This window comes from Anser cygnoides, chromosome 3 (assembly GCF_040182565.1).
Source record: "Anser cygnoides isolate HZ-2024a breed goose chromosome 3, Taihu_goose_T2T_genome, whole genome shotgun sequence".
Lineage (NCBI taxonomy): Eukaryota > Metazoa > Chordata > Aves > Anseriformes > Anatidae > Anser > Anser cygnoides.
This window is the reverse complement of record NC_089875.1, coordinates 97,646,632-97,674,245: the sequence shown is the minus strand read 5'-3', so window position 1 is coordinate 97,674,245 and position 27,614 is coordinate 97,646,632. Positions and strand designations below refer to the sequence as shown.

Here is a 27,614-nt window from a genome sequence, read left to right as displayed (position 1 = left end):
CCAGTGGCAAGCTGGTGAACCAGCTTTTTTTGTAATGTACCACTGGCCATGAATAACAAAGGACCAAGTTCTGTTCATGCACAGTCCACCCTTAGCACTATTCTGCATACTTTTTTTTTTTTTTTTTTGCTCTTATGGATTTGTCTTTCACGAAGTGATTATATGTGGATAAAACTGTGACTGCAATATTACAGGCTAGCCAGTGTGACAACAGCAAGAAGGCTTAGCTCAAAGGGAAGGAGGTCAATAAAATTTGGGTATTTTGTAAGCTCATCTTTCAGCTTCCTCCAAGAGATAACTGCAATATCTCTTGCCATCTCCACAGGACTTAGGTAGGCCATCTTTCTCCATCTTTGTTGTTGTTGTTTGTTTGTTTTTTTGTTTGTATCTTAGGTTTCTGGAAACTTCAAAAATAAACTTCTCATATTCCTCTCAAAAATATGTAGAGAAACTATGAAGCTACACAGCAATTAATAAATGTGCTGCCCAGAAAGATTTTATGTGATTCAGTCAGAGGAAAAGAAAGAAAGCTAATGGTTGTCAGCAAGTAGTAATCACTCCAGTGTTCAAAGTGTTTTCCAGATGAACTCGGGCATTTTCTGTTTCTACTGAAGTCAAAGCCAGTATTTCCATTGGCTGCAGCGAGAGGAGTTTTAATGTCATAAATTCTGAACTGTTCTCTTTTTCAACCTAAAATAATAAAGTATGGTATTATTTCAGAACTGATGTCAGATAACTGATATGTGGATTCATCATTCATTTTAACACTTACCTGACTGTTTCCTCATACTACTGCCAAGGCTGGTTTAAAAGAAAGGCACCTCCCAAGCTATCTTCTCTTGAAAGGTCATATAAAGTTTTCCATCTTTTAAGCTCTGCAGGAAATGGAGCTTTAGGCTCATTAAAACAAAACCACAGGAAGAACAACTCATCTTCCTCACGCAACAGCATCTCGGGGTGAGCATTGCAATGACTCATTGTTGCCTTTGGCACCCTGCATGAAATAGGCATGTGTGGTGGGCAGGTGTGTGGGAGCATCGGGTGTATGGAAGCAGATGGGCTAAATGCCAAAGGCATGTCAAAACACTGACAGCCTCAGTGAAATGGTTGGTGGGGAACAGGGCAGATGCCTGGACACAAGCTACCGAAAGTAGCCAAGGCATCCACACAGTGCTGCAGATAAAACACAGGACCTCATGGACCCTCATGCCCTCTGTGCTAGCAGCTGAAGGCTAGCCACAATATCCTAGAGTGTTCAAGAGGGCACCTGTGTATGAAAACGTGCATCTTTCTTGAATATATACAAGCACTATTATGCAGAAGTCATGGTTGAAAGATGTAACCCTCCCAGAGAGAACACTTGTTGGTTTTCCTGAACAGATTCTCCTCTGACAACTTTAAGTGGATTATGGGTTTCCAATTTAGCCTCTTTTTAAAAAACAAGGTGTTTGTGTTGCTTTCTACTTTGCTGTAGTGCACCTCTTAGCAGATTGGAAGTGCCGTAGTGCAGCTGCCACTGCCTTACAGGCGGCTCTCAGCCTAGTGCTCCTGGTACCACAATTACAGCCTTCATGTTGTCTCCTGGGAAGAGCTTTGCCTTATTCCATGAGTTTTGGCCCATCTGCTCACCTTCAGGATCCTTCTAAGAGAGCAGTCCATTATTCTATGAGCATGCACATAGGCATTGGATATGGTGGTCAATTCTGGGATAGATCAGAGGGGATTGCAAGTTTTCAACTTTGCACGTCGCTCTGATGCCCTGGGGCATTTTTCTGTACTCTGCAAACATTTCCTACAGTCAGTCAGAAAAGTGGCAGCCTGAGGTCTTTGGTGGAACTGTGCCAATGAGAGGACAAGATGAACTTCTTCTGGGGGTGAGCTGAAAGATGCTGTTCCCTTAAGGGTCTCGGCTGCATTTGCTGCAGAACGTGGAAGGTTCTGAAGACCTGAAAACAAGTTTTTCACAGCTTGGTTGGTCTTTGTGTTTTAGTTTCTTGTCTTGGAATATTGAGTCTTTGCACTCCTCTGCAGCTGAATGTTGCCAGGAGTTGAACTTTCAAAATAAAGCGTTACATTCTTAATTTTCTATTCAGGGTCGTGTTGGGAAAGGGTTTAGTAAGCAATGCAGGTTGCAGCTCTCTGAATGACAGTGCTAATAAAAATCCTGGCTAGACTCTCCGTAAGAAACCTCTGCTGTTCCTGTGCACTGAATGAAGCAGGGATCACTTGAAAGGAACACTAATGCAGTGGTACCATTAAAGAGGTGTATTTTAATATATACACAACAGAGTGCCACGTTAGAGGTGAACTTAATTCTGGTTATTTCATGTGATGTTAGAGGGATTGACTTCGCAATGCTAATTTTCATTCAGTGCAGGCCTATGTTGGGGTTCCTAATTTTACAAGAGAGAAGCTGGAAACACAGGCTTGCTATGTGTATGCCAGCATGTGGACACTTAGGTGCTCATCAGCAAGTTAGATGTTTCAGATTTGCCGTGCTGACCTCTGCTATTTGAACACCTGCACCGAGAGAGGCTGTCCTCCCCAGGGAGTCAGTCAATGCCCACAGGACACTAAGACATGTTCCTACTGCCTCTCACAGATTACTTGCCAGTAAAATAAACCTTCTTATTCCTGGCTCCAGAAGAAGTTGATGTGAACCGAGCACAGGACTACGCAGCTATTTGCCTTTCACCATTTCTTTGTGATAAACGTGCACCTTATGCAGGTCCATCCAATAAGTTGCTGTCTTTTAGCAAAAGCTCATGGTGCTCTCTGGACAAGCTGGCTAATTCCATCTGACATCACATAGCTGTTCTTGTACCCCCCTAAAATCTCAGCTTTCTGCTTCAGTATGGGACTGCTTGGGGTTGAAAGCAATTAAAACTTGAGGATGGGTTTCCCTGTGGTTGTTCTTTGTGTCTCTGTGTGCCATACGAAGGTTATAAGTAACCATATATAACCATGGTTATATGGTTATAGTGACAAACTACCTTACTGAATAAGTCAGCAACAGTACTGTGAAAATCAGTTCTTTAATTCCTTAGTAGTCGGAATACGATGACACTTGGAATAATCTAAGAGAATCAAATCTTCTTTAAGAAAACAAATGAACAGATCCTTTTTATGAGTTCCTTTTATTTTTCCTCGACATACCGACAAATGAAGCGGGGAAGATATGGACTTCTTTTGGGAGGAAATTGATCCATTTGCTGTCTCTGCACAGCGCTGACTGAGCTATGTCATGCTATTTCACTGTGCTAATAAGAAAGATGAGTGACTCAGCATCTGCAGCTTGTAATTCAATATCAGGTGAAAAGTTCGGAGAGCATATCAACATTTCATCCTGATGTTAATGTATTATCTCAAAGAAAGTCCAAAGGGCGGCCTCCTGGAATGTGAATAGATGAATATCTTTAACCTTAATTAGTTTTAAGTTGTCTGCTTGTTTTCTAGTTGGCACCTGTTCTTCCTAAATGATTAAATTACTCACTTGAATTAATAGATTAAATTTGCCACAGACTTTGCCTCTTTCCTACTGAGAGTGGTAGGAAGCGGTAATAACCAGAAAAAATGGATAGTTGTGACAAATGACATTTTCTCTTCTGACTAGTGCGTTGGTTTGTTTTAATCCTTTGCACTGTAAATTATTTCTAAAATCTTCAAGTGGAAAATCCATCTGTAAACGGACTCCCAGTGCTTACAGGCAGCACAGCTTGCACAGTAGCCACAGGAAAAAAAAATTAGCTGCAAGAATTAAACTCATAGGAATCTCAAGTGACTTTCTTTTTGAAGCATATGCCTGTTTGTGGGCAGAAAGGGGCTGGAGGAGGCAGTCTTGAGATAATTCCCAGGGAATTCACAGTTTAGCAGGAGCTACAGATCAATGCCCAGGTCAGTGAGCAGTGTGGCCCAAATCTACTAATGAATTTCACAAAGAAATGAGAATTTGTCAAGCTGCGTAGTCACTACCAATTCTCTATACAATTACCCATATAGTAAATCCTCTACTTTCTAAAAAAAAAAAAAAAAAAGACAGAAAGAAAATCAGGCTCAATGCAAATTCCATCTAAATTTGAAAACACAATTTCTTCGTAACATGGTGCTCAATTTGCTGAAGGAGGTCCTTGATCAATTTTTGTGTTAGCCTCCACTCCTCTGCAAAAACGTAGAGCCCTGCTCTCAGGTTGTGATGAGGGTCATGTACCATGTGCCCTTCCATACTGTGAAAAGTCCCTTTAATTTCTGTCCAGTCATTCCCTGTTGGCCCTGTTTCACATGAGCAAACTCGCTAGCAAACAAATAACTTCATATTTGCACATTATGCGGGGCATGAAACGCCCATAGCCGCGTGGCACGGAGACAGGTTGCCATTGCACAACTCCCCTCTGCTATCAGCACGGGAAAGCTGACACTCCTTCACCGGGCTAATAAGAAGCAGTGCCGAAGACACAGGAGAAAGTCTTCATTTTATTAAAATTTTATGTCTTTTTAACACAGTGCAAGGAATTCTCTTATTTTTCTATTTTTTTCCCATCTAAAATTCCCTAGTTCTCTAATCTCAACTGCCACAAAATGGCATTTTTCTGCAACTCTCGGTGGTCCCAGCAACTTGAACTGGATTATGTGGGCCAGTTCCCTGGGGTTTAGGACCTCTGAAGCTTCATAAGGACTGAAGATTTCCTTCTCCCACTTGTTCCTGCAGGTACAGAAGTCCTGGCTGCAGTATTTCTGCACATGGAGGCCAAGGCACTGGGGGACAGGTGCCTGCAGATGCAGATGGGGAAGTCTCCAAAAGATTGATCTTTAACAGGGAACAGTGGATTCGTTGGACAAACATCTCGTAGACACGCATCATTTCTGAGCAGTACTTCACACCAGAGGGGTTCAGTGGGATGGGACACAGCCTTGCTGTGCTCTCTGCCCGTGAGCCGACATCTCACACTTCCTTTCAGCAGAGCTGGAGGAGTGGAAAGCATGAGATCCCCAGCTTCGTGAGAAGCTTTTATGGGTTTGCAGTTGCATGCAGAGGGACTAGCCTGTGAGCTGGGATGCTCTAGCCTCATCCTGTGTGAGGAATAGCCCGTGTGTCCCGGGGGCTGGAAGGAGGAGCCCCATGTGATGTTGGCAGCTGACTGCTTTGTCTGGCTTTTTGTAAAACTGGTGGAATGAATACTTTCAGAGTCTCCTCTCCTGATTTTTATGTTGTTATTATTATTATTATTTTAGTTTGTATTCCATTTTAAAACAACTATTGCTATTTGCAAACCATATGACTTGCAGAGCCCGGTAACAGAAGCAGTCATGTGCCCTCCACAGTCATGAAGAAAAAGCTGGAGGACTGTTCTGCCAGGGGTGAGAAGTCCATACAGAGGTAGGAATTGTATCTTTGAGCTGACATTAGCAAGAAACAGCGCCAAAAGATGTAGCACTGCTTCTTCCCTCACTTGCTCAGTCTCACCCTGTCCCTTGCTCTTGGTGCACACGCAAACGCCAAGCCCCGCACAACAGCAGGATGCAGCAGGAGGGAAGCACTGGAGCAGCAAGCGCACGGCCCCTGAGTAAGAGCCCTGGAAGGGATTTCCTGGGCCGCCTCCAGCACTGAAGAAACGGGCATGGGGCCACCATGAGGATGACAAGCTGGAAGGTGTCCACACCCCAGCTGCCCTGGCATTTTGCTCATGAGGTAATGGAGGAGCATTTATGGCACAACTGTGTCTTTCAGCCCTTCCTTTCACAACGGAGTTGCACAAAGTGGACTTTTGTGTGTGTGTGTGTTGAGAAAGAAATTCAGTAAATGTGCTGCAGAGTTGTGGAGCGCTCGTGGATCTGCTCTGCAGACGTCAGTGGGGATTTTGTGGGCCAGCTCCACGCTTGCAGAAACAGAGGTGTGTGGTAACCCAAGCTGAACCCAGAAAGGGGCATGTAAGAGAAAGCTTCAAGGTCCTTTACAAGGAATGCTTTTATCATTATTATTATTATTGTAACACAGAACAACTATTATCATCTTGTCGAAACCCATGCTTGTGTGACTTCTCTTCCATCTTCTGGCTTTCATCACCTTATTTCTTTACCTATGACTGCAAAAACATACATCAATTGCCGGAAAAGCTTGCCAAAGACAAAAAGGTAAGTGAACTCGTTTACCTTTGCAGGATAAGACAGCTTGTTGGTACTTGCTGTCAAGCAACGTGCAGAGTTTTTAACAGCTGGGAAGATGGCGGTGACACCGGCATTGGGGAGCCTTGTTTTAACTGCACACACACGTGCAGCGCTGCTGAGCAGATGCGGAGGGCTCGAAAAGAGGCAGAAAATGGCCTGAGATCTGGAAAAGCTGCTGTGTAGATTTTTTAAAACTATTAAAGGGATAAATGCAATTTTCTGAATTTAATTTTTCAAAGAAAGAAGGTGTCTCAATTTGAGACATGCTATCTTTTTCAGTATATTCTCTACTTTGATGAATAGTTCTGAATTTTATGCAGGAATTATTGTGTGCATCTTTTGGCAGTTTTTCACGTGGGAGATCAGACCTTAAATATTTCAATCTGATGTACAGGCCTGGAATCTACAACAGATTGAGTGATGCAAAAAATAATGTATTCATTAAACATAGCATCTTCCTCTGTGGAAATACACACAAATTTATTTTTATTTTCTCTCACTTCCACAGTATTTTTTGATTTTTCAGCTTAGCATCCTGAGGAAGGAAGTCTTCAGTGATCACATCTGTCCACCTGTCCCCCTCTAGTAACTTTCAAACCAACTTTAAATCAACTTTCAGATCAACTGCCGAATTTTAGCATTGTACAATAGTGTGGCGCACGGCTCACAGGCACTGGAACAGGATTAATTTCACCTAAGTTTAGCCTTTAGACACGGTATCAGTGTCCTCATCTGAGACAGTCACCTTAGGTTGTCCTTACAGTTAGTGGAGACCAGCTGGCACCTTTCAGCATGATTCAAGCGACCTGATTTAGACGTCTATTTTGGGGTGGGATGAATCACAGATTAACACTGCCTTCCTCTCTGTACCTACCGTTCAGTCGGGATGATCGGTTGAGATGAAGAATGGCTAATAATGGAGTTTTCTACAAGACTTCTGAGGACCGGCTGTAGGTAAGAAAGGAAATGTAATGTCTCCCTTGAGGCAAAAGCTGAAGCGTGTGCACAGCAGCGGCGGTGTCTGGGGAGCACGTGCCCCATGTCGGGAGCTGGAGGGAGCTCACGGTGCCCTTCACCGAGCTGGTATTTAGGTGAGTGCACTGCCAAGGTGAGGAGAGTCACGCAGGGCTTTTGGGCCAGGAGAGCTGTCAGGGTTATTGCGTTGGGTGGGTAAGAAAATAAGACACGAGTTGATAAAAACAAGACTTCACCGGATTTACTGCTCACAGAATTAATTGCTTTTCCCCGTGAACTCACCACAACTCTGCAGGCTGTGACTGCTCAGATAAAACCACTTCTGAAATAACCCTTTCATCATCCAGAGGCCAAGTCCTACCTCTGATCAACATACAATGCCAATTTCCATTTCCAACTTAGTCATTTTCAAACAAACACTTCTGTGTTTTTCCTTACAGCCACTCTCTCCCCTTAGAAAAAGCCACTATAAACACTTTCAAACTAACTCGTTCTTTTCTCTGAAATTCCCCAGGCCTGCCTAAGCCCTGATGATGACTGAGTGGTTGCTCTGCTGAGACTGCTGCCTGGGACTGACCGCCTCCATTTCCTGTTGCTGTCCATTTGACGGCTCCCAGTCCAAGTTCTCTGGGCCAGAGCATCTCACTGCTGTGTGTGGTAGAAATCTTGGTCAATAAACCTAAGTTTGTAAAATCTATGGTAATGCAAATAAATAAATAAGAATACATTACTGTTCTGGTTCTGCTCTGAATGCGTGAATGTTGGTGGCATTCATTCTAAAGTGAAGGGTCTGGGGCTCGTTATGACAATGTCTCTAAAATAGAATCACAGAATGGTTTGGGTTGGAGGGGACCTTACAGACCACCTAATTCCACCCCCCTGCCATGGGCAGGGACACCTCCCACCAGACCAGGTTGCCCAAAGCCCCATCCAGCCTGGCCTTGAGCACCTCCAGGGACGGGGCATCCACAGCTCCTCTGGGCAACCTGTGCCAGTGCCTCACCACCCTCTGAGTAAATAACTTCCACCTTATATCTAATCTAAATCTCCCCTCTTTTAGTTTAAAGCCATTCCCCCTTGTCCTATCAGTACACTCCCTGACAAAGAGTCCCTCCCCAGCTTTCCTGTAGACCCCCTTTAGGTACTGGAAGGCAGCTATAAGACCATTATATACTCTCCTCTGAAATGTCTGGTTAAACTCAGTCACTTGGTTGTTTGTATGAGGAGACAGAGAAGTAGGATCGAGCCATACCTGCAGGAGGGGCAGATGCTGGCAACAGCAACATCTCACAGGAATAAACAAGAACACAGGAGGCGTATCTCAAGAGCCTGCTAACCCCGGTGATATCACTGAATGAAAAGAGTCATCCCCACCCTAACAACCTTCATAAAGTTGTGCTTTGTCACGGTGACTTTCTGCATTTAATAAAGCAGGGCATTAATCAAGGTTGGCCTTGGTGAAAAGGCAGTTGCTCCCACAAGCATGTTCTCTTCTCAGGATCACTCATTAATGCATATTTATTTAATAATTTACTTTCTGGGTATAATTCCATTCATGTTCACTTTTTCATTATCAGCAAAGCGTAACTCATTGCCCTGCTTTTCAAAAGGCAAAACTGGGATAGCTCGGTGTTTGCTCAAAGCCAGGGAGTGCATCAGTGACTCATCAGAAGAGCAGTTTGAATGGCAGGCAGTTTTTGTCAACATTTAGTTCCAGGAAAATCAAAATAAGTCATACAGGCTGGGAGAAAAACTTCAAAACAAATGGATTGGAGCAATCAGTCCCAAGCTGATGCTGTCCATAATTTGGCTTGGAATTGTACTCTGAATGACAAACAGTGAATGCTGGTTCCTCCCTTCATCTGCAAAAGCTTCATTCTCTATAAATCTCCAGCAGGCGTACTGCCCATGGTCCATGATTCCTCCTTTTGGGTATCTCTGTCCTGGTGGGACAGCAGAAGGAAGCATGGCACATGGTATGCATGGCACTTGTTGCCATCCTCTTGCTGTCAAAACACAGGTCTTCTGGTCATGATATAAATGAACAACTCATCCCTCAGAACTTTCCTGTTTAACTGCTGCCATCCATGTCCTTGGGTACCAATACTGACCATTCCTTTGTCCTTACTTTGCTGCTTTGTCTGGTGCTCTCACGTATTTTCATTTCTGCTTCACCTGTAGCTATCTGACTGTTCTTAGTCTTTGCCATAGGGTTGCCTTCCAGAACTGTCTTGCAAAACACGGCTGATGCCAGCTTTCAGTCACTTGGAGTAAGTCAGATATGGGAAGGCTTGAAAGAACTCTCTGAACGGCCTGTATGCATGTGCATCTGTTGTAAGGCTCAACAGCATAAGCTGTCCCTGAACAGATAGTTCAGGTTGCCTTGTGGTGGGTGAAACAAAAGCTGGTGGGAGTCTGCAATTAAAAGGCACAACAGCCTCGAAACAAAACGTCAAACCAAAGCAACCTTCAAGAGGAGGTACAGATATACAGTATCTAGAGAGGAATCCAGTTCAACATGAATACCCTTAAATGAACATGTCTGTTTGTAGGTGTGTATAAATAAACGTGCTGTCTTTTGACTATGGAGATCAATGGGTCAGCCAGAGATCAGTGGCTTGATTCAGTCACCTAAATGCTGGTGCCATTTGAAATATTCCAGAAGTCCAAGATGTGGCTGGCACTTGCAGGGGAACTTAGAGGGGAAACCCATACCCTTTTGGAGCAGCTGGATGTCAGCCCAGACACCTCCCCAGTGCTAAGGCAGTGCTGGACACTTACGGGTAAATCTTGTGTCTTGCCAACACAGTCAGTAAAGCCTAAAGAGCAATTCATCTTTTCCTAAAGCAGGACTTTGTGGGTGACTGAATAAATCACTTGATATGGCTGTTATTGGCTGATATTTTATCTTTGACTGTATTGACTATAACTGGAGGTTTAACATCTGCATACATCGATGCCTACATTTTGTGTTTCCTGACCTTGAATTTACTGCAGTATTAAAAGGCAATGCTGACAGCGCTCGGCATGCTTGTTCCAAAGGAGCAGTGGCAGATATGAAAACATTTATGTTACCCGACAGATTATGCCTGCGACTGCTCAGTTTCATGACTTGCATGACTTATCTGTTCCTTTATAAGTGGTCTGCCCCTCCAAAGAGATAAGATCACATGGGAATACTTTGAACACTTATTTCTCGTACGAACTGATCCAAATTCTGTTGGTGTGACCAAACTTGCCCTGCTTCCGCTGGGTGAACCAGTCCCTTTTTCATGACTCCTTGCAACAGTTCAGCCCTGGACATATGCCTATCTTTAGTTTCAAAGGGTGGTTTGATAATGAAGTATTCAAGCTGCTGCTAAGAGCTTAGAGTGTTATTTATTACTCACATAACACCACGAGAGAGTTCTGCACTGAGTTTTAATACATGATTTATGGTATCTGCCCCCAGCCCCCCAGTTTTGCTAAGATTCTTTGGCAGTCCTAACAGCTTTTCTGTTCACCTGTCCTGGAACCTCTCTTTCTCCTTCAGAAGAGCTGATCTGTTACTTCTGACAATGCAACCAAGGTGTCCTTTTGCCAGAACTGGTTTGACACCAGCAATGAAGCAAAGAGACCCTGAAATGTCACTGACGGCCGCGCTGGCTGCTGCAGTGCCTTTGCTATTGTTCCAGTGAGTGTGATCTAATGGAAAGCAGAGCATTCTTATTATAGCAGGCTATAATTCACTGCCTGAACTCTCAAGTGTATGCTGTGACCAGCGTAAGAGCTTCAGAGATGCAGCCGGGCCAGGAATCTGCTGGCTGCACCATCCTCCCAGCAGCATGGGAAAGAACTGTTTTTCCCATGTCCTAAACTTTGGTAATTTCCAGTATGTATATCTGTGTTGCGCTGGGATGAAAGCATAAAATGTGTTCGCACGTGTTGTCCTGGAGCATCTAAGAGATCAGTGTTTAGGGCACAGGTTTGGGAGGCAGAAAGCAAATCCGTTTGAAAATCCTCTGCAATGGGGATAAATATTTAATTGTTTAGCCAAACGGGAACAAACTCTGGGAGAGGAGATGGAGAAACTTTCAAAAAGGTGGTGGTTGGGACCACGTATGTGAATTTGTGAACAAAGTTCCTAATGTGAGAGCTGAAAATAAAGGAGACATACGCCCTCCCCAGCCAAAGCTGAGCGTCCTCTTTACTGTGGGGATGATGCTCTCTTGTGGCGGCCAGGCATTCATGCTGGAGAAAACTTTTCTTCAGGAAGACGTTGTCAAACTTCCTGCATTTTTGCGTAGTTCATTATTGTGTAGTATTGATTGTACTGAAACAGAATTTTTCAGCTCATCCTCCTTGAATAACCCCCTGCATTTTTCAGATCGTTTCACCACTCTGTGGGCTGCTCCTGAGTTGCTGCCTTCTCTCCCAAAACGTTTGCAGGCAGGAGATGGACATGAGGTGAGGGGAAGCAGGCAGGACACTACTGAAATATTTTTTTTTACATGATGTACCAATGGCCTTTGACTTTTTTCCCCACTTCACTGCTGCCACCAGCTCCTCTGCCCGAAAGAAGCGTTTTATGGCTTTCCTCCTGGATTGCCCCTTAGCTGTCCCGAGGTGTCTGCTGGACACCCTTCTCCCTGAGGTCACTGCAGCATTGTGGCTTGTGTGCCAGCATCTCTGGGCACAGGCAGCTGCGTGGCCCAGGTGTCTCCCCCGAGGCAGTGGCACCACGGAGCTGCCAGCTCCTTTCTTCTGGTGCCCTCCAGTGCTCCGGTCCCTTACGGGGCGCTGCAACAAGTCCCTGCAGAAAGGGGACAAGTCCCCTGCCCATGCTTTCTGATACTTCATTGGACACACACGAGGATCAGACACTGAATTTGATTGAAGTTTCAGTGCAGTTTGCTAGCGTAAGCACTGTACCATTGTCTAAGAGGAAGGAATTTAAGCACCCAACTGACATTAACCCAGGCTAAAACAAGCCTCGCTGCATTCACTTTTAATTCAGGAAAGCAATGCGGTGTCTGTGTTAGCTGAATGGTTATTCTGGGGTGCTGCCTTAACAAAGATGTTCACCGTACAATCATTTTCACTTTATTTAAAAGATAGTATTAAGATACACGGGATGAGAAGTAGTGATTTTTCTTTGGCTGGTTTAAACGATAAGAACGTGAGTTACAGACTGTGAGGCTTTTATTCTGTGTTTTTCTTTTTGTTTGGATAAGTAACTCAAACTCACTGTTTGGCTCAGAATAATCCCACACATAAACAGCAAGAAGATAAAAGCAGTCCTTTCCATTTGGTTGTTTCTAATTAACAGCAAAATTCTGGCCCTACTGATCCTCGTGGCTATTCTCACATTGCCACAGGGGGATTCTGCATAACGAATGCAGGATGTCCTTCCGATGGAACAAAATGCATTGCCATAGGCTTGGGTCTTATTTGTCTTGTGAGCATTTCACAGAAAGCAGAAATATACCAATTTATACGCCTTTACAAACTGGATTTAAGTTGGCATAACAGACGCCACAAATGTATGAAAGACCTACAGCTAAATTATGGATAATTTAGGGAAAATCAGCTTCCTCTAAGTGAATATTTCACTCATGTTGAAGGGAAATGATGGCATAATAAGCTCTGAAATGTATCTGGAATACAGAGCAGAAAGTTTTCTCAGACCCTCAAGTAACAAGGCAAATACTATAAGAAATGAAGGATACAGCTAATGTTTACTTTACTCCATGCTTTTTCCTTTAGTGATGCTGCCAAATAATGCATTTGGCAAGACTTGCTTAAAATCTTTGCCTTTTATACCATGGTTTATTTTCAATTATTATTGTTATTTTTATTTTTAGCAGCTTTTATCACACAGATCCATGGCTTGACATGGACATCCTGTTTTTTGCTTCCTCAAAATCATCCCTGGACTTTGATCTGCTCTACTTTAGCTCCTGGCAATGATTTACGTTATTCTTTACTTTATTACGTTATTCTTTACGTTTTTTATTATTATTATTTAACACTACTTAACATCATTATTTCCACCCCAGCTACTTGAACTATTTTGAAGATTACAGCCAGAAGACGAAGGGCCTGCGGATTCAGAGACAGCTTCTAAGCCGTTGTGATGCTCTGTTAGTTTCTATCTTTCCCTTTACAGACAAGCCCCAGATGATCGTTTACGATCTGCTCCCAGCAGATCATGGCTAGCTGTGATGGTGTAGAGGTTCAGGTTGGAAATTTAACATTTCTTCCCTGTTCCCCTCTCTGGCTTCAGGAAGGAGTCATCTAGCGGTGATTCACGCCAGCAGCACATTGTTTGGCCTTTTAGTGGTGGGGGCACAGCAATACCTCACTGGCCTCACTCCCTCCTTGAGGTCAGGACCAGTGTGCTGCTAGCCCTGGCAAGAGATCAAGGGAGAGCCTTGCTCTTCCCATTCTGCACAAGAACAGGTCATAATCCCTGTCAGGCTGCTGTGATCCTAATTATGTTTCTTTACAAATAAATGTTAAAACTTTGGCTTGAATAGGTGAATGACACATCCTATACTGGGTCTCTTTCTAAAGCTTATGCCTCCATACAAAGAAATTTCCTTAGGCCAAGCAAATCAGCACTGTCCTTTTCTCCAGCAACATCATTCACACGAAGAGACAAATCTGAGACTATCAAAGATTCACGTCCAATATCTGAGGATCACTGGGAAAAGTTTTACCGATAAACATCAACACTTCATGCTTGCTGGGCAGAAGAAGTTCTGTGCCCACGTTCCCTGAATCTTTTGCTTTCTGCTCCACACCATCAACCAGGTGAAATAAAAGCTGCAAGCTCCGGGGATGCATTTGTTCCCTAAGAACTGTTTTTACCGCTTTATTTACACTGGTAAACTCAGACATCACCACTTTGAATAGATTTCTCCCTGAAGGAAATAAAGCTTGCACTTAGCATTTGAAAAGCTTTCTTATTAGGATTTGAGATAGGATGGGGGGAACAGCAATGCAAATTTTGATGATAGATTTATGTAGGGTAATTACAGTGAGTTATATTAATTATAACGCATAATTTACCAGAGCTTTTTGGATAAGAGCTTCAGCACATTTGAAATGCTGTAGTTACCAAGGACTAGTGGGACAGAGCAGGGCACGTCAAATAGGACTCGAGGGGAACATTCAGACACTTGATTCCTGACCTTCAGGCTCGATGCACAGCTGAGCACACCTGCAGGCAGGTAGCATCTTTTCAGGCGACCTAAGGAGACAAGCTGCTGCTCTAGATGTGCAGGGGTGCTGGTTCATGGTCAACAGTCTCATCTGGCTGTCATAGATGCTCCACAGAATCCCAAATCATGCTTTGAAGCAAGCTCTTGGGGTCAAAACACGGGGAACACTCTTTACTGCTTCAAAACCTCTCATCAGTGGCACAGCTTAATTGGTTTTCAGAATTGTGACTATTTTTTTTCCTTGAAACTTAGTTTTTTTATTTCCATTAATGTTACTTATACAATCAAAATGAAAACGTTACATTGCTAATCAGACATCTACTCTGTTTTCATGTCTTGTTAGGCATTTTGATGACGAAAAATGACCGTGAAATGCATTGTTAAAAGAACGTTTTCCTTGTGAAAAAATGGAAAAGACAGGATAAAAGTGGCTTCACTGTCATCCTGCGTGGCTCATTGTGACGGTGGTTTGACAGCCAGGGTCTAACAGAAATGCCAAATAGCTGCTCTGAAACCAGCGATCAGCACGGGGCTCAGAAAACAAAGGAGATTTGAACTGCAACCAGGAGTTAGCCAGGCAGAAAGAGAGTCTCAGAGTTTCAAACTGACGTGACAATAAAAATAATTTGTTTGCTCTACATGTCAACAGTTTTATTTAAAGCATACAATGAAAAATACTGACATGCTGGTTTATTCCTCTTAACAACAACTGCTGCACCACATATTTTAATTTTTAAGTAGTAATATTCTCACATGACATGTATAGATTTTCCTGTTGAAATATGTTCCCTTGTGTTATCACAGTCCATCCTTAAAGTGTGTGATTAGAAAACCTATTTGTATAAGCAGGATGTCTAACAGTCATAAGCCAGGGAAATGCTTTACACAAATAAGTTATATTTTAAACTTTTCTTGTTGACAACAGAATTGCCAAGGCAGCAACTAGTGTAACATCCAGTGTATCTAAATGTGTGTGTTCCCATTCTTACCAACAGGTATCAACTATGTCTTCCTCACAAGTATACCAACTGCCTGTATTGTTATTGAAAATTCCATTTCCATTGACACAACGAGCTCATACTAGTCTTTTGCTCGGTAAAACTCTCACTCAAGCTGTACAGAATTGCATGTGTTTTCCTTTATTTTTTAGGGAACTGCTGGGAACAGAGCTCTGAGCAGTGCCACACTTTCAAATGAACTCCAGTGACTCACTATTTACCCCTTTTTCCCAACAGGCATTTCAGAATGTGATCTTCTCTTTCCTGTGGCCACCAGCAAAGAGATTTTTTGCATTAGATTCACAGATGAGCTTTTATGAGCTCTACAACTCCATGCACTACAAACATCTGTTTTGGTGGACTATGAGAGAGTCACTCAGTTATGGACAAGAGAAGAGAAAATTAAAAAGATATGGCCTCATTTCGGCCTTTCTATACTTAAAGGGGTCTTATAAAAAGGATGGAGAAGGACTCTTTGCTCAGGTAGATAATGATAGGACAAGGAGGGGTGGTCTTAAACTAAAAGAGGATAGATTTAGATTACATGTTAGGAGGAACTTCTTCGCTGTAAGGGTAGTGAGGCACAGGAACAGGTTGCCCAGAGAAGTTGTGGATGCCCCATCCCTGGAAGTGTTCAAGGCTGGGTTGGATAGGGCCTTGGCCAACTCCATCTAGTGGGTGGCATTGCCTACAGAAGGGAGATTGGAGTTAGATGGTCTTTAAGGTCCCTTCCAACCTGAGCCATTCTATGATTCTATGATAAGAGATACTCCTCCTGCATGGAGGAGTCAGAGGTACAAATCCATTCATTAAAATGTTTTTGATTACTTATACAAAGTAGGTCTTTGACAAAAGGATGAGAAGATTCATTACAAAAAGGCCAGGAGACTGTAGTAGGACTATTGCATACTCCAAGCAGGCAGATTCAGAACTTAAGATCTCCCAGCTTGGGTAAGCCCAAAAAACAATGAAGTCCCTGGAGCCTACGCAGGATTTTACTGAGCAGTTAACCCCAATGAAATAACCCTTATGGGGAAATCTAGCCCCTAAAAATTTCAGGTACAGCATGATAAGTAGGTAGCTGAATGGTAACACTGAGTATCAGTCTAATACCTCCATGTTGGCCTTCCTCGTGTATTGATGCTTGTCTCCCCATGGATGTAGTTCTTGTTTTTTACTTTGCCAAACATAAAGCATAAGAATAACTGTATGCAAGAGAAGCCCCACTGAATTCAAGATGGTTTGCATGCTCATACAATTACATGTATGACTGTTGGGTTTGCAACCAAACCCAGCCATTAGTAGGGAAATACCCCCTCTAAACCCAGCATGAATTTTGAGAGTTAAAACTGTAGGCTCAATGAATCTAGGTTTCAGGGTAACATAGTCTTACTCAGTCATTTCATTCATTACGTACTTTTCCCTGCAAGAACTGCTTTTTAAAAATCTCAACACAGAACGCTTTTTAACACTTTATAGCTTTGGTTGATGCTAAGTTCGTCCACTTCCCTTTTTGACCAGCTGGATGTTGGCACTTAATCTTACTGGACTCTTCACTCATACATAGATGATCTTACAGCTTAACTACAGGAAAAGATTAAACAACCGTGGTCTCATCTTGATTAAGAACTATGCACAAAAAACTCCTTTCAGCATAATTTTGCAACCCCGTCACACACAACCTCATAACACACTCTCCCATGCACCTATACAAGCACAATTAAACAAGAAAATAAAACATTATCAAACTCTTTCATTCACAGGCTGAAGAAAGGTCATTTTCAGATTTGAATTCCTTGGAAGCACAGATGTCGTAGACCCAAAAATGCATAGGCTTAAGGAATTTTGATGAGTTTTTTTTTTTTTTTTCCTTTTCTATCCATATAGCATTAAAGAAGATTCTTATAGTGTTTTAGCAACCTGTGTCTCATACAGTTGGAAGTTCTGCTTTACTTAATATTATCATGTCCAGTACTTCCTAAATTGCATTTTAAAATTTCTTTTCGGCATATACAATATTTTAAGTTCCAGTGAAATGTTCTTATTAAATATTTGGAGACTGAAAGAATGGTACTGGACAATGGAAGAGCACTGTCCCATAACACATAACAGACAAACCACTTTTTACAGTTCTAACAAAATGAGATTGTACATAAAAATGTCACACTTCGCTCAATACATTGGTATGATCATAGCAACATTAAGTTCAGCTGATATTGCCATATATTAAAGGCCAAATCCTGGCTCAATGTGCAGTTGAAGCCTAAACAGATGTTTAGAGAAAATAACGAAAATAACACAATGAAGTGCTATACTGATAACAATACCTTTTCTTAATCTACCTAAGATTTTTGGCCTATGGCACGTACCTAGTTTGTGCAATGGAAGCAACATGTGGCCAGTGGTGCTTGACTCCTGTCCTAGGACACCTCCTTATGGATTTGTCGTGGCCAAGGGCAGTGAGGGCTGAGAGATCAGTCTTCCTTATGGGTATGACAGTTTTGGCAGGCATCTGTATGTATTGTTCTGCCGGAATTTGGCCAAGAGTCTGAAATCCTATACATCTTATTCAACAGTCCCAGTGAAGTCAATGGAACTTTTTTTGTGAGTAAGATGAAAAGGATTTGGCCCCCAAAGTTTTTAACCCTTTAAGTAGTTAAGAGAATAGTTTCATTGCACTTAGCCCATCATCCACAAATAACTTTCTATCCAAAAACAGAAGATCAGTGTTGATGTATAGGAAGCATTGGTTCATAGAAGAGGAAAGCGTGCAGCAACATCTGACTACTTGTATCATTTTGGAACTGAAGCCCTAAAGGGAAAAAAGTGGCACTTGCATATGACACAACCTTATCCCATATTTATCTGAGGCCAAAATGACTGTTTATTGAATTCCTAAATGCCATCTTAATGGGTGTCTTAGAACCGCTAAATAAATAGTGTATCTAAACAGATATAAATGAATTTGTGTATGTGTGTCTTTATTGACCTGGGTGTATAAGCAACTACATCTAATAGTATTACAATATTACAAAAAATATTGGAGCAGATGGATTTTTTAAAGAGCATCTTAAATATTTCCATATAGAACATGTGGTCATGGCTTTGGGAAAGGTTGGACCAGGTGACCTGCAGACGTCCCTTCCAACTTCTGAATGCTTTTGATTGGAGTGGGCAGGAACAGCATTTTTGTATTTAAAACACAGTGATCCTACTCTGTTATACAATTCCATGTTTTGTTCTGTGACTGCAGATTTGGATTACTATTATTTGGATTAGAAAATACAAAGGATAACTATATGCAAATTAAATTAATCAGAACAATATGACTGCTACTCTGACTACAAGTCATCGCAACGCAGTATATTCTAATAGCACGCAGTACTCAGAAATAGAATTTGGGATTTAAGTTTGTGTAGTCAGGATGCAGACATGAATTCTAAGTCAGAACTGGAAAACAGGACTGAGTACCATGCAGTGTAATCCCGAAGGACAGGGTGAATCACATCATCTCTAATACCGTGTCACGCCCATTGCTGATGCTCAGTATGTAGCTGTAACAAAGTCCTGTAAATGTTTGTCTTGACAAAAGTCTGCACATACAGACAGTTTTATAGCATTTTTGTTTTGCAAATGACATGAAAGTTTGGCTGCCTTGTAAATGTTGCTAAGAGTATGCCTTCCTATTGGCCCTGGAGCCTGGAGGTGTCAATTATAATCCACGGAAACTGCATGCAAGGCCTTTATGAATTGGTTGAAGTGAGTGAACTTCTACTGTTTTGGTTATATTAAATAATTTTAGTTCCTTGTATTGCCTCTTTCCTTCTCAAACAGAAGGATGTGGACATTTTGTACTGACAGCACTCCTTCGGTATCAAGTTCTAAGGGGACATTATGGGCTGTATATCCCTTTGCTCAAGTGAATAGGATTAGGTTTCATAATTCACTCCTCCACTGCATGCTGAGACTGGGGAAACAAAGTTCTTGGAAAATCATCTGAGTTGATCAGAGACTTCACTCACTGGGAAAACTCCACAGGATTCAACAAGCACAGCATTAGCCTAGCCTTTGGAAAAACCTGAGTAAGAGCTCCTCAAAATACAAGTGAGGCTGTAACAAAGGCTTCAAAGGAGGTACCTAACAGTATGTCTAGAGAAAGGTTAGTTTGGGTGATGTTGTGTCTACACCTGATAAGAAAGGTGTTAAGGTATCTCTTTGTCACTTCTAAGGAAAGCCTCTTTGATTTCATCCACTTTCCCATTATTCACTGTTCTCCATATACATACACTATGCTTAAAGGCAGATCCTGCAGTCTTTATACATACTTTGTTCCTCACTGCACTGGGAATTTTTCAGAATAATACTGAGTAGGAGAGATGCTCTGTGCATCTTCTCCGCTCTCAGAAACCGTGAGCCTCGGTGCCTCCTGGCATGAACTCAGCTTCCAGATTTTGCCCCTCTTGGCTTTTTGGCTTCTCAGAAGCCAGAAGTAACCCCGAGATACATTCCTACACAGATGGGTAGAGCTGGAACAGGAGGAGACATACTGCATGGCCTTCACACCTTCCTCTGGGAGTAACAGGAGAGTCTCCCTGGCATGAGGAGGAGGACAGGGTGGCGGTCTGCTCCCTGTGTACACATGGGGGTCAGAAGAGGTCTTTGGCACCCGAGGCAGACCTCGGGGCTGGCCCATAAGGCTTACAGGAGCTAATGTATTTTGTGGATTCAGGTCTTGATAAAGCCGTGTCACAGCATTAGAGAAGAGGATTGAAATGTCTCATTGCAGAAGATAGGGATCTCTTTCTAGCTTCTGAAGGAGAAAACACTGTGAAAAAAATTCTGTGAATATCACTGCCCCAGACGGAAAGTATGTACATGCTATATGCAATTTTTTCTTGGTTTTTTTTTTTTTTCTGTCTTTTTTTTTTGTTTGTTTCTCAAAAAATAAAATGCTTAGAAAAGAACAAAACTGATAAATTTTATAATGACATGGCACATTTCCAATGTATATTGAGTTTTATTACTACTAATGTTTGGCTTTCATTTTGAGTTCTGAAAGCATTTAAAAGTCAGTATTAAAAAAGCCTCACAACAATCTTCTGAAGCAACTTTATCTCTATTTTACAGGTAAGGAAACCAAGTCACAAATAAATTATTTGCCACAGATAACACAGTGGGTCAGTGGCAAAGTCAGGAACAGAATAAAATTCTCTCTACTGTTATGGCTTAACTCTTTTCCTGCTAAGAAAATTCATCTTATCCCTAATATGTTGTTTCACGCCGCCTGTCTTAAAGATCAGGAAAAATGGCCAATTTGCACTGTTAAAATTGTTGCAAAGCCAATTATTTTTTTCCACGTAAGCACAGAAATGCTACTTAAAGGGTTAATTAAACTGCTGTGCTGGTAAACATTTTTACCGGTTGCTGGTCTGACCAATGTTTAAATACTGACTGGTACAGAAGAGACTGAGCTCGCCCTGGACTCCCTTGTCTTGGTGTTGGGCATGGATATAGTACAACAGGATACTCCCACAGTGGCCTCAGGCAGCTCGTCTTCCTCTGTCCACTCATTGAGATCTGGGTTATAGCACTGAATGCACTTCTTATATTTTTTCTCTATCTCATTCCACCCCCCCACCAAGTAAATCTTCCCGTTCAGCATGGAGGCGCCGGCCGTGCTCACCCCGGTTTGAAGGGGCGCCACGTAACTCCACTGCCCCGTGTACGGGCTGTAACACTCCACGGGGAGGACGTCCACCCTTTCCCCTCGCCCGCCCAGCTGTGACCCACCCATGACATAGACCCTCTCCAGCAGGGACACGGCGCAGTGCCACCCTCGTGGAGTGCTAAGGCTGGACTTATCCTGCCAGCTATCGTTGCTGGGGTCATACATGCACACTGAACGGGAGTAGGCGCTGTTAATGTAACCTCCTGTGACCAGGATCCTACCATCCACCACAGCGCTGGCGTGGCAGCAGCGGGGCACCTCCAGGGGTGCCTTCATCTGCCACTGATTAGTGGCAGGCACGTAGCACTCAACCGAGGAGAGACAACCCTCCGAGTTGCGACCGCCCACTGCGAAAAGGAGGCCATTGAACACGTTCAGGCTGAAGTGGGTACGCTTCTGATTCATGCTCGCCAGGTGAATCCAGGTGTTGAAACGGGGATCGTATCTGAAAGCATTAAAAACAGAGGGTAACCATCCCACGTGCGGCTATGGTAAGTTCTACACTCCTAAATCTGTCCCACTACTACAGTGGCTGAGGAATGCTAAATCACTATTGTGTTCAGCTATTTCTTTAGCCTGGCAGAAGTCAGTGGAATGACACTGGTACTCCTGCTAAATTTCAAAATAAATTTAGTTTTTTTTGGAGAAAACTGTGTTAGTACCATCCACATCCAATATTATTTCAATAAAGTAAATCTGTCTCTTTTCTGTAATTTGAGTTTGCATAATAACCTCATAAGAATATTGGAACGCAATAATTTTAACATACAATAGAAATTTTAAAATGATTGCGATTTATGCCTACAGCAAAGATGACAAAATTTAAAAAGTGTGAGGTGGTGGTTTATATTTGCTCCTTTTTAGTAAGGGTAAGTGTTCTTTCCCTGCTACTCCTATCAAGTAGTATTTATGTGGAGAGGATATCTTAGTTTCTGAACCTATGTGAAATATAGCTGTCCTCTGTCCCTGACATTTCAACAAGCAATTTAGAAGTAGCAAATAGTACATAACAACTCCTTCGGACAAGGAGTTGGGTGAGGTGCATTAGTAGACCCATACATTTTTCCCTTTGCATGCTGAAGGGACCAGAGAATCACACAAGAAAAAGACTATGAGGAAGTGAAAAGTAATTGCTAGCTGTTATATGGCATTCTTATCGGTAGCTCTGAAAGCAAGTTCACAGACACACTGATGTGGATTGACATTGTCAAGAATAAAGGCTGAAGAGGGAGCAGAACACCAAGTGGACCACAAGGATTCCCCCACCTCCTTCACACAACCTGGGCGTGCAGCGACCACACAACTTGCTGGAGAATGTGAGGCATAGCTTCGAGGCGGAAGGTTGGGAGAGCAACAGCATAGTCTCCTTTACGTGCTGTATTTTTCTGACAAAGCAGATTACACAATAGAAATGACCTAGAGAATTTTCCTTATTCATTATCTTGGTATGTTAGTGGACCTCTCTGGGAGAAGTTATCTTAATGTTCTTTTCCGGGAGCAGAAAAGGAAGCACTGCTAGGCTGCATATTGGCATTGCTTGTCCATAGCCTGTTACACGGTCTGTTACTAGATAAAAGATGAGTTTTCTCACCTCCAGCATTTGCTTCAAGCTACTGTGTGCCATCAGCTTTTAGCCTGAACTAATCAATAACTAGCACCATTCATCTGACTACTGCACGTTAGGCTACATACTCTTTTGCCCTTGCAATCACCAGTATGGTTCTTAGATGATGACAGAGAAGAATCATAAGCCAGGTATTGTTTGGAGTACCTTGGAGGATAGAAATATAGCCTTCAAGAGGCTATGATGTAGTTTCTAAACTCGTCATAAATAAAAAAGCCAAAGGATATGAAATGCAGTACAAGAGCTGTTAAAGATATGGTGAATGGTGCACAGAAAGGCAAGATTATAATAACTCAGAGAATTTTTTGGAACTTTCTGTGAGGCATCATCAGCTCATGAAATTTAAAAAATCTTACCTTGCCTGATTTCATGCATTTAAATGTTACCTTAGAAACTCCTAGAACTCCTGTTTATTCTCCTATTTATTTCCTCCACTTGGAATATTTCTCAGTCTTCCCCTCTTCTCATTGTGCATGGGTAACCATGGTGAAGTTTTTACATATTTCAGTTGCATTTTTCTGTTCATTCAAACTCAGTACAGAACAGCATCCGTACCTCCTCCACCCTGTCCTCCTTACAGGTACCTGATCTGATCACACTGCACATCACAACCCAGCTCAGTCTTCTCCCTGCACTGTGTGGAATGAATAAATAAATAAATAAATAAATTTAAATAAATAGTTACCTGCAGAAATTGCTGACTGCATGCTTGGCTTGGTTCCTGGCATCATTCTGGTCTTCCCCACCGGCCACATAGAGAAATCCATCCATCACCGTCACGCACTGGTTAAAACTTTTAGCAGGCATCTCACTAAGCTTCTTCCATCCCTTTTCAGGATCTCTGTATAAGATGTCTCTGCTAAGAGACTTCTCTGTTAGAGCAGGGCGTCCCCCAACAGTAACTAACACTCTGAAACCTCCGCGAATCCTCGTTCTTCTGGACTGCAGTGTATTCTGATGATACGGAAGCAAATGATAGTTCATGGCATCCACCAGGAGCTTATGGCAGTCAGCATCTTGCATCATTCTCGGAACAGTTTGAACATAATTGACAAGGTCTTGAGCTGAGATGGTACCAAAACGGATGTTGCCTAAGAGATCAGCAGCAAACTTTACTCTTTTTTGGTCAAATTCCAGCCATTTTATTGCAATCTGGAATGCAACAATTTCAGAAGGAAGCTGTAAGTCATCATCTGCAAGAAGTTCATTAATCTGATCAAAAGTAAGTTTTAAGAACTGATCCGTTTCTGAAAATTCAATGAAGTTGTCTCTAATAAATTTGTGTGCCGCCTCCTTGGTCGTTTTTAGTCCATACGTTTCTGCAATATTGGCAATGTACATACAATTCTCAACACTGATTTCTTGGATTAGAAAATCACAGCACATCTTTACAAGGGAGTGAATCTGAAGATAAATTGCTGTGGAAATAATACTACCTATTGTATAAAGCGAGAGAGTAAGTTTTCCAGTGTAAGCATAGGTGATAACAGTAGCTAGACCCAATGGGGACACATCATTGAGGTCTACTCGTTGGGTGGATGGATCTTTCTTTAAGATGTTGTGAAAGTAGTCACTGATTGAAGCCATCACCACCTTATGAACACTGAAAGATTTGGTTTTGGTACTGATAGTCAAATCACAAAGAAAATTCTCTTGTCTCATCCTGCTTAGACCTTCCAAGAGATTTGGGCTATATGATGAGTCAGAAACTTCAGATGAGATGCAGCTGAAACCATTGCCTCCTTCTAAGAGTCCATTCAAGCCATTTAGTTTACTGAGGGGACCGTCTTCCACAATGATAGTCGTTTCATTGATATCTGCTTTGTTCTTCTTCACATTCTTCTTCTTAGGTGCCATGACTGCAATGAAATATTACAGCCAAGAGCTTGCTAAAAATAAAATGAAAAAGTTTAGAGCTACACTGCAGTTGTGAAATTTAATATCTGAGTGGTTATGCAACAAAGCTAACCTTTGTCAATACATATAAATGCCACAAAAATAAAACACGTGGGATAATCTACCTCTCTAAAAGCTATTATATGGTCCTAAATTGTAATGTGGCTGCTTATTCATAACAATGGATACTCAAATTATGACGAATAGAACTACAAGTAATTTTCCTTTTTTTAATAACAAGATCATAAAAATAATATTTCCATATTGTCATCACATTCGAAGAGTTAAATTATCTTCCTAAACATTAAACAAGTTTGCCAGAGTGTAAAATTTTGGAAATATATATTTAAGTCAGCCAGGCGCTAGATCTGAAACATAGGAAAGATATGGTCCAGCTTTGTTCTAGGGCTAATACAGATTTACAGGTAAGTGAATTCAGAGTTTGACCAAGAAATATTAAGAGTTGGGGAAATTCTTAAAGAAAGAGTAACGTAAAACATGAAGGAGAAAGTGAATTCTGGGTATAACGTATATCTTGATTTTAGATTTAGGATCTGCTCCAAATTGCTTCACTTTTTTATAACTTTAGATTTATGAGACTGATGATATTCTGTTTCCCATGACAGATTTGCAAATACCTTCTACTTATAGATCCTTTGCTTGCTTTTCGATGTCAGTAATTTGAAACTATTAAACTTAACCTTCCTTTTAGGATTTTGAGGACATTTAGGGAGAAGAGATGATGTCTAACTTTTATCTGGAAAAAATGTCGTGCAAACTGTAGCAGAATGTATTACCTTAACCAGGTTCTTCATGTGTGAAGGGAATAATTGTTCACATACAGTTATCTTAGAAGAGATATTTGAACCACACTTATCAACTCTAGGCAAGTTCAGCTTTTGCTGAAATGAAGACCTAGGTTTTTGTCAAATTCAATGTGAGATGGCTCTTAAGTAATTCTCAAAAAGTTTATTTCAAAAAATATGTGTATGCAAACATACAGTGAAGGAAAATGCTGGTCTTTAATAACATAGTTAAAATAGAATTGCTGAGATCAGCACGCAACCTATTCAAATGTAGCATTTCTCTTTGATATATCCATTGATTTTAAAAGAATTTACACAAGCTAATATTCTTTGTGATCCTTGTGCTCACAAAAGACAGAAGATGAAGTATTGCTACTTAATGATAAAACAATCTGGATTACTTCAGATCAATTTATAAGAAGTCATATTTCAATGCAGTCACATTTCAGTCTGAAATCTCAGCACATCAATTTTCCCTTAAGCCCGCAGCATGCAACAAAACGGTAATTTAATTATAGAAAGGAATGGTTGCTGCCTGTGAGTACCAGGATTTTTTTCTTCTTTTGCCGGGTGATGACTGCGTGTGGAGAGCAGCAGAGGGAGAAGGCCATGTGTGCTGGAAGTGTCAGTGTCAGCGCAAGCTGACGTGAGCTGCGGGCCCCGAATGTCTGGGTGCCAGCACGGGGGTCAGCTGCTCCCCGCCTCCCCCCGCTCCGGCTGCATTCCCAGAGCTGCATCTGTTGAGAGCTATCAGAGTCACCTCCGAGAATAGCAACCTCCGAGCAGCTTGCCATTTTAAGACAGGTTCAATCGGAGGTGCATCTGGTGCTTCAGTCTACTTCGTTGTTTAATGCAACTTTTTGCAATAAAACTATGTTACCTCCCCTGCAGTGTATGATTATTGACACAGAATAAAACCAGAACAGAACTTTTGGATGTCTTTGTATGTCAGCCACATAGCTATAGCTTTTCATATTAATAGCCACAACTTCAGAGCTGGCAAGGGCATATTAGTTTGGCAGTCATATTTGTGGTTCTACGTATTTTTAGAGACCCATAACTTAAAAATTTTAATGCACGCACCACTTAATGTTTATTGCCTCACTAAATCATTGCGGAGCACATTTAAATATGTGTCATTTGAAGCTCTCTGTTAAAAAATGTCCACTTTCCAAAGTTTTTTCCTGAACACTACTTTTCTGTCAGCAGAAATTGCACTAGCTAGTTTAGTGTATAAGTGCGTAAGTGACAGGAAATGCAAAACCAGTGAAACAAATCAAGCAATCCTGTAACAAATCCAAGTTACTGAGCTTTGAAATCCCTGGATGATTTGGTTTCCCCTAGCTGTTTGCCATCCCCTAATTTCCTTTTGCTTTACAACAACTTATGCCAAAGGACATTGAGGGTCCCAAACCAATGCATTCAAACACACAACCTTCCCCCCTTTAATATGCTATCTTCTAAACACTATTAAAGTGAGGCGTTAAAAACCCCTTACCCTCCTCAGAAAAATGTTGTCCCAGAGCTGTCCAAGAAGCTGTCAGTGAAAATGCCTCTTCCTAAGAAAAAATGAGAAGACAAAGAGACGAAAAGTGGTAAAAAGAAAGGAGAAAGATCGGAGGCCACTTGGTATGTCCCAGCTTGTGGTTTCTAGTGTGACCCTTTTCTGTCACAGTGAGCAAAAGAGACCGGAGCCTGCGCTCGGTGCTCTTTAAAATGACCCCTCCTCTCGGTGCCTTGCTCTCTGCCTCTGCCCAGCCACGGGAGTTAAGTTTCCCTGGCCTGCCTGGCCTTCAGAAACTAGGGGAACAAACCTGGATACTTGAAATGCTCCGGTACAAGGCAGAAAAGGAGGTAGATGAAAACGGCAGACCCACAGCATTCAGTGATTGTGCCAAGTAAGCGCAGGGTGGACCATCACATTCCCCATCTTTGGGTGCCCGGGCTCCCTGAGCAATGCTGGGAGACGGTGAAGTTTAAGGGTGGGATGTGCAAAAGCCAGTATGCTCTGGGGAACATGTCTAAAACAACCCGCAGGTAACGGCACGGAGAAGCTGGCACTTTAGTTCCACTTTTCATTGGACTGAGGTGTTTGCCTCCAGGCAGAGGGAAGGCAGCAGACTGACAGGGATTCACTGTCATGTCCTATTTCTCGGCGTTAGCTCACCGCTTCCATATAGGCTTGTCTCGGCTTCCAGGGACACTGGCTCACAACCCCTG

General features: G+C 42.2%; 1 protein-coding gene and 1 long non-coding RNA gene across 2 annotated transcripts; one reads left to right on the top strand and one right to left on the bottom strand.

Annotated features, from left to right (window-relative positions):
• The first annotated feature begins 6,136 nt into the window (after nucleotides 1-6,136).
• Nucleotides 6,137-7,864, top strand: LOC136790262 (uncharacterized). Its single transcript, XR_010829801.1, has 2 exons — nucleotides 6,137-7,253; nucleotides 7,652-7,864. It is a non-coding gene; the product is annotated as an uncharacterized lncRNA (long non-coding RNA).
• Nucleotides 7,865-14,573: 6,709 nt separating this feature from the next.
• On the bottom strand, nucleotides 14,574-27,090 carry KLHL31 (kelch like family member 31). Its single transcript, XM_013172313.3, has 3 exons — nucleotides 26,893-27,090; nucleotides 23,378-24,581; nucleotides 14,574-21,513 (listed from the first exon to the last, which is right to left on the bottom strand). Exons 2-3 carry the CDS (start codon nucleotides 24,547-24,549, stop codon nucleotides 20,781-20,783), a joined length of 1,905 nt encoding a protein of 634 aa, XP_013027767.1. The 5' UTR covers nucleotides 24,550-24,581; nucleotides 26,893-27,090; the 3' UTR covers nucleotides 14,574-20,780.
• Between the last annotated feature and the right edge of the window lie 524 nt (nucleotides 27,091-27,614).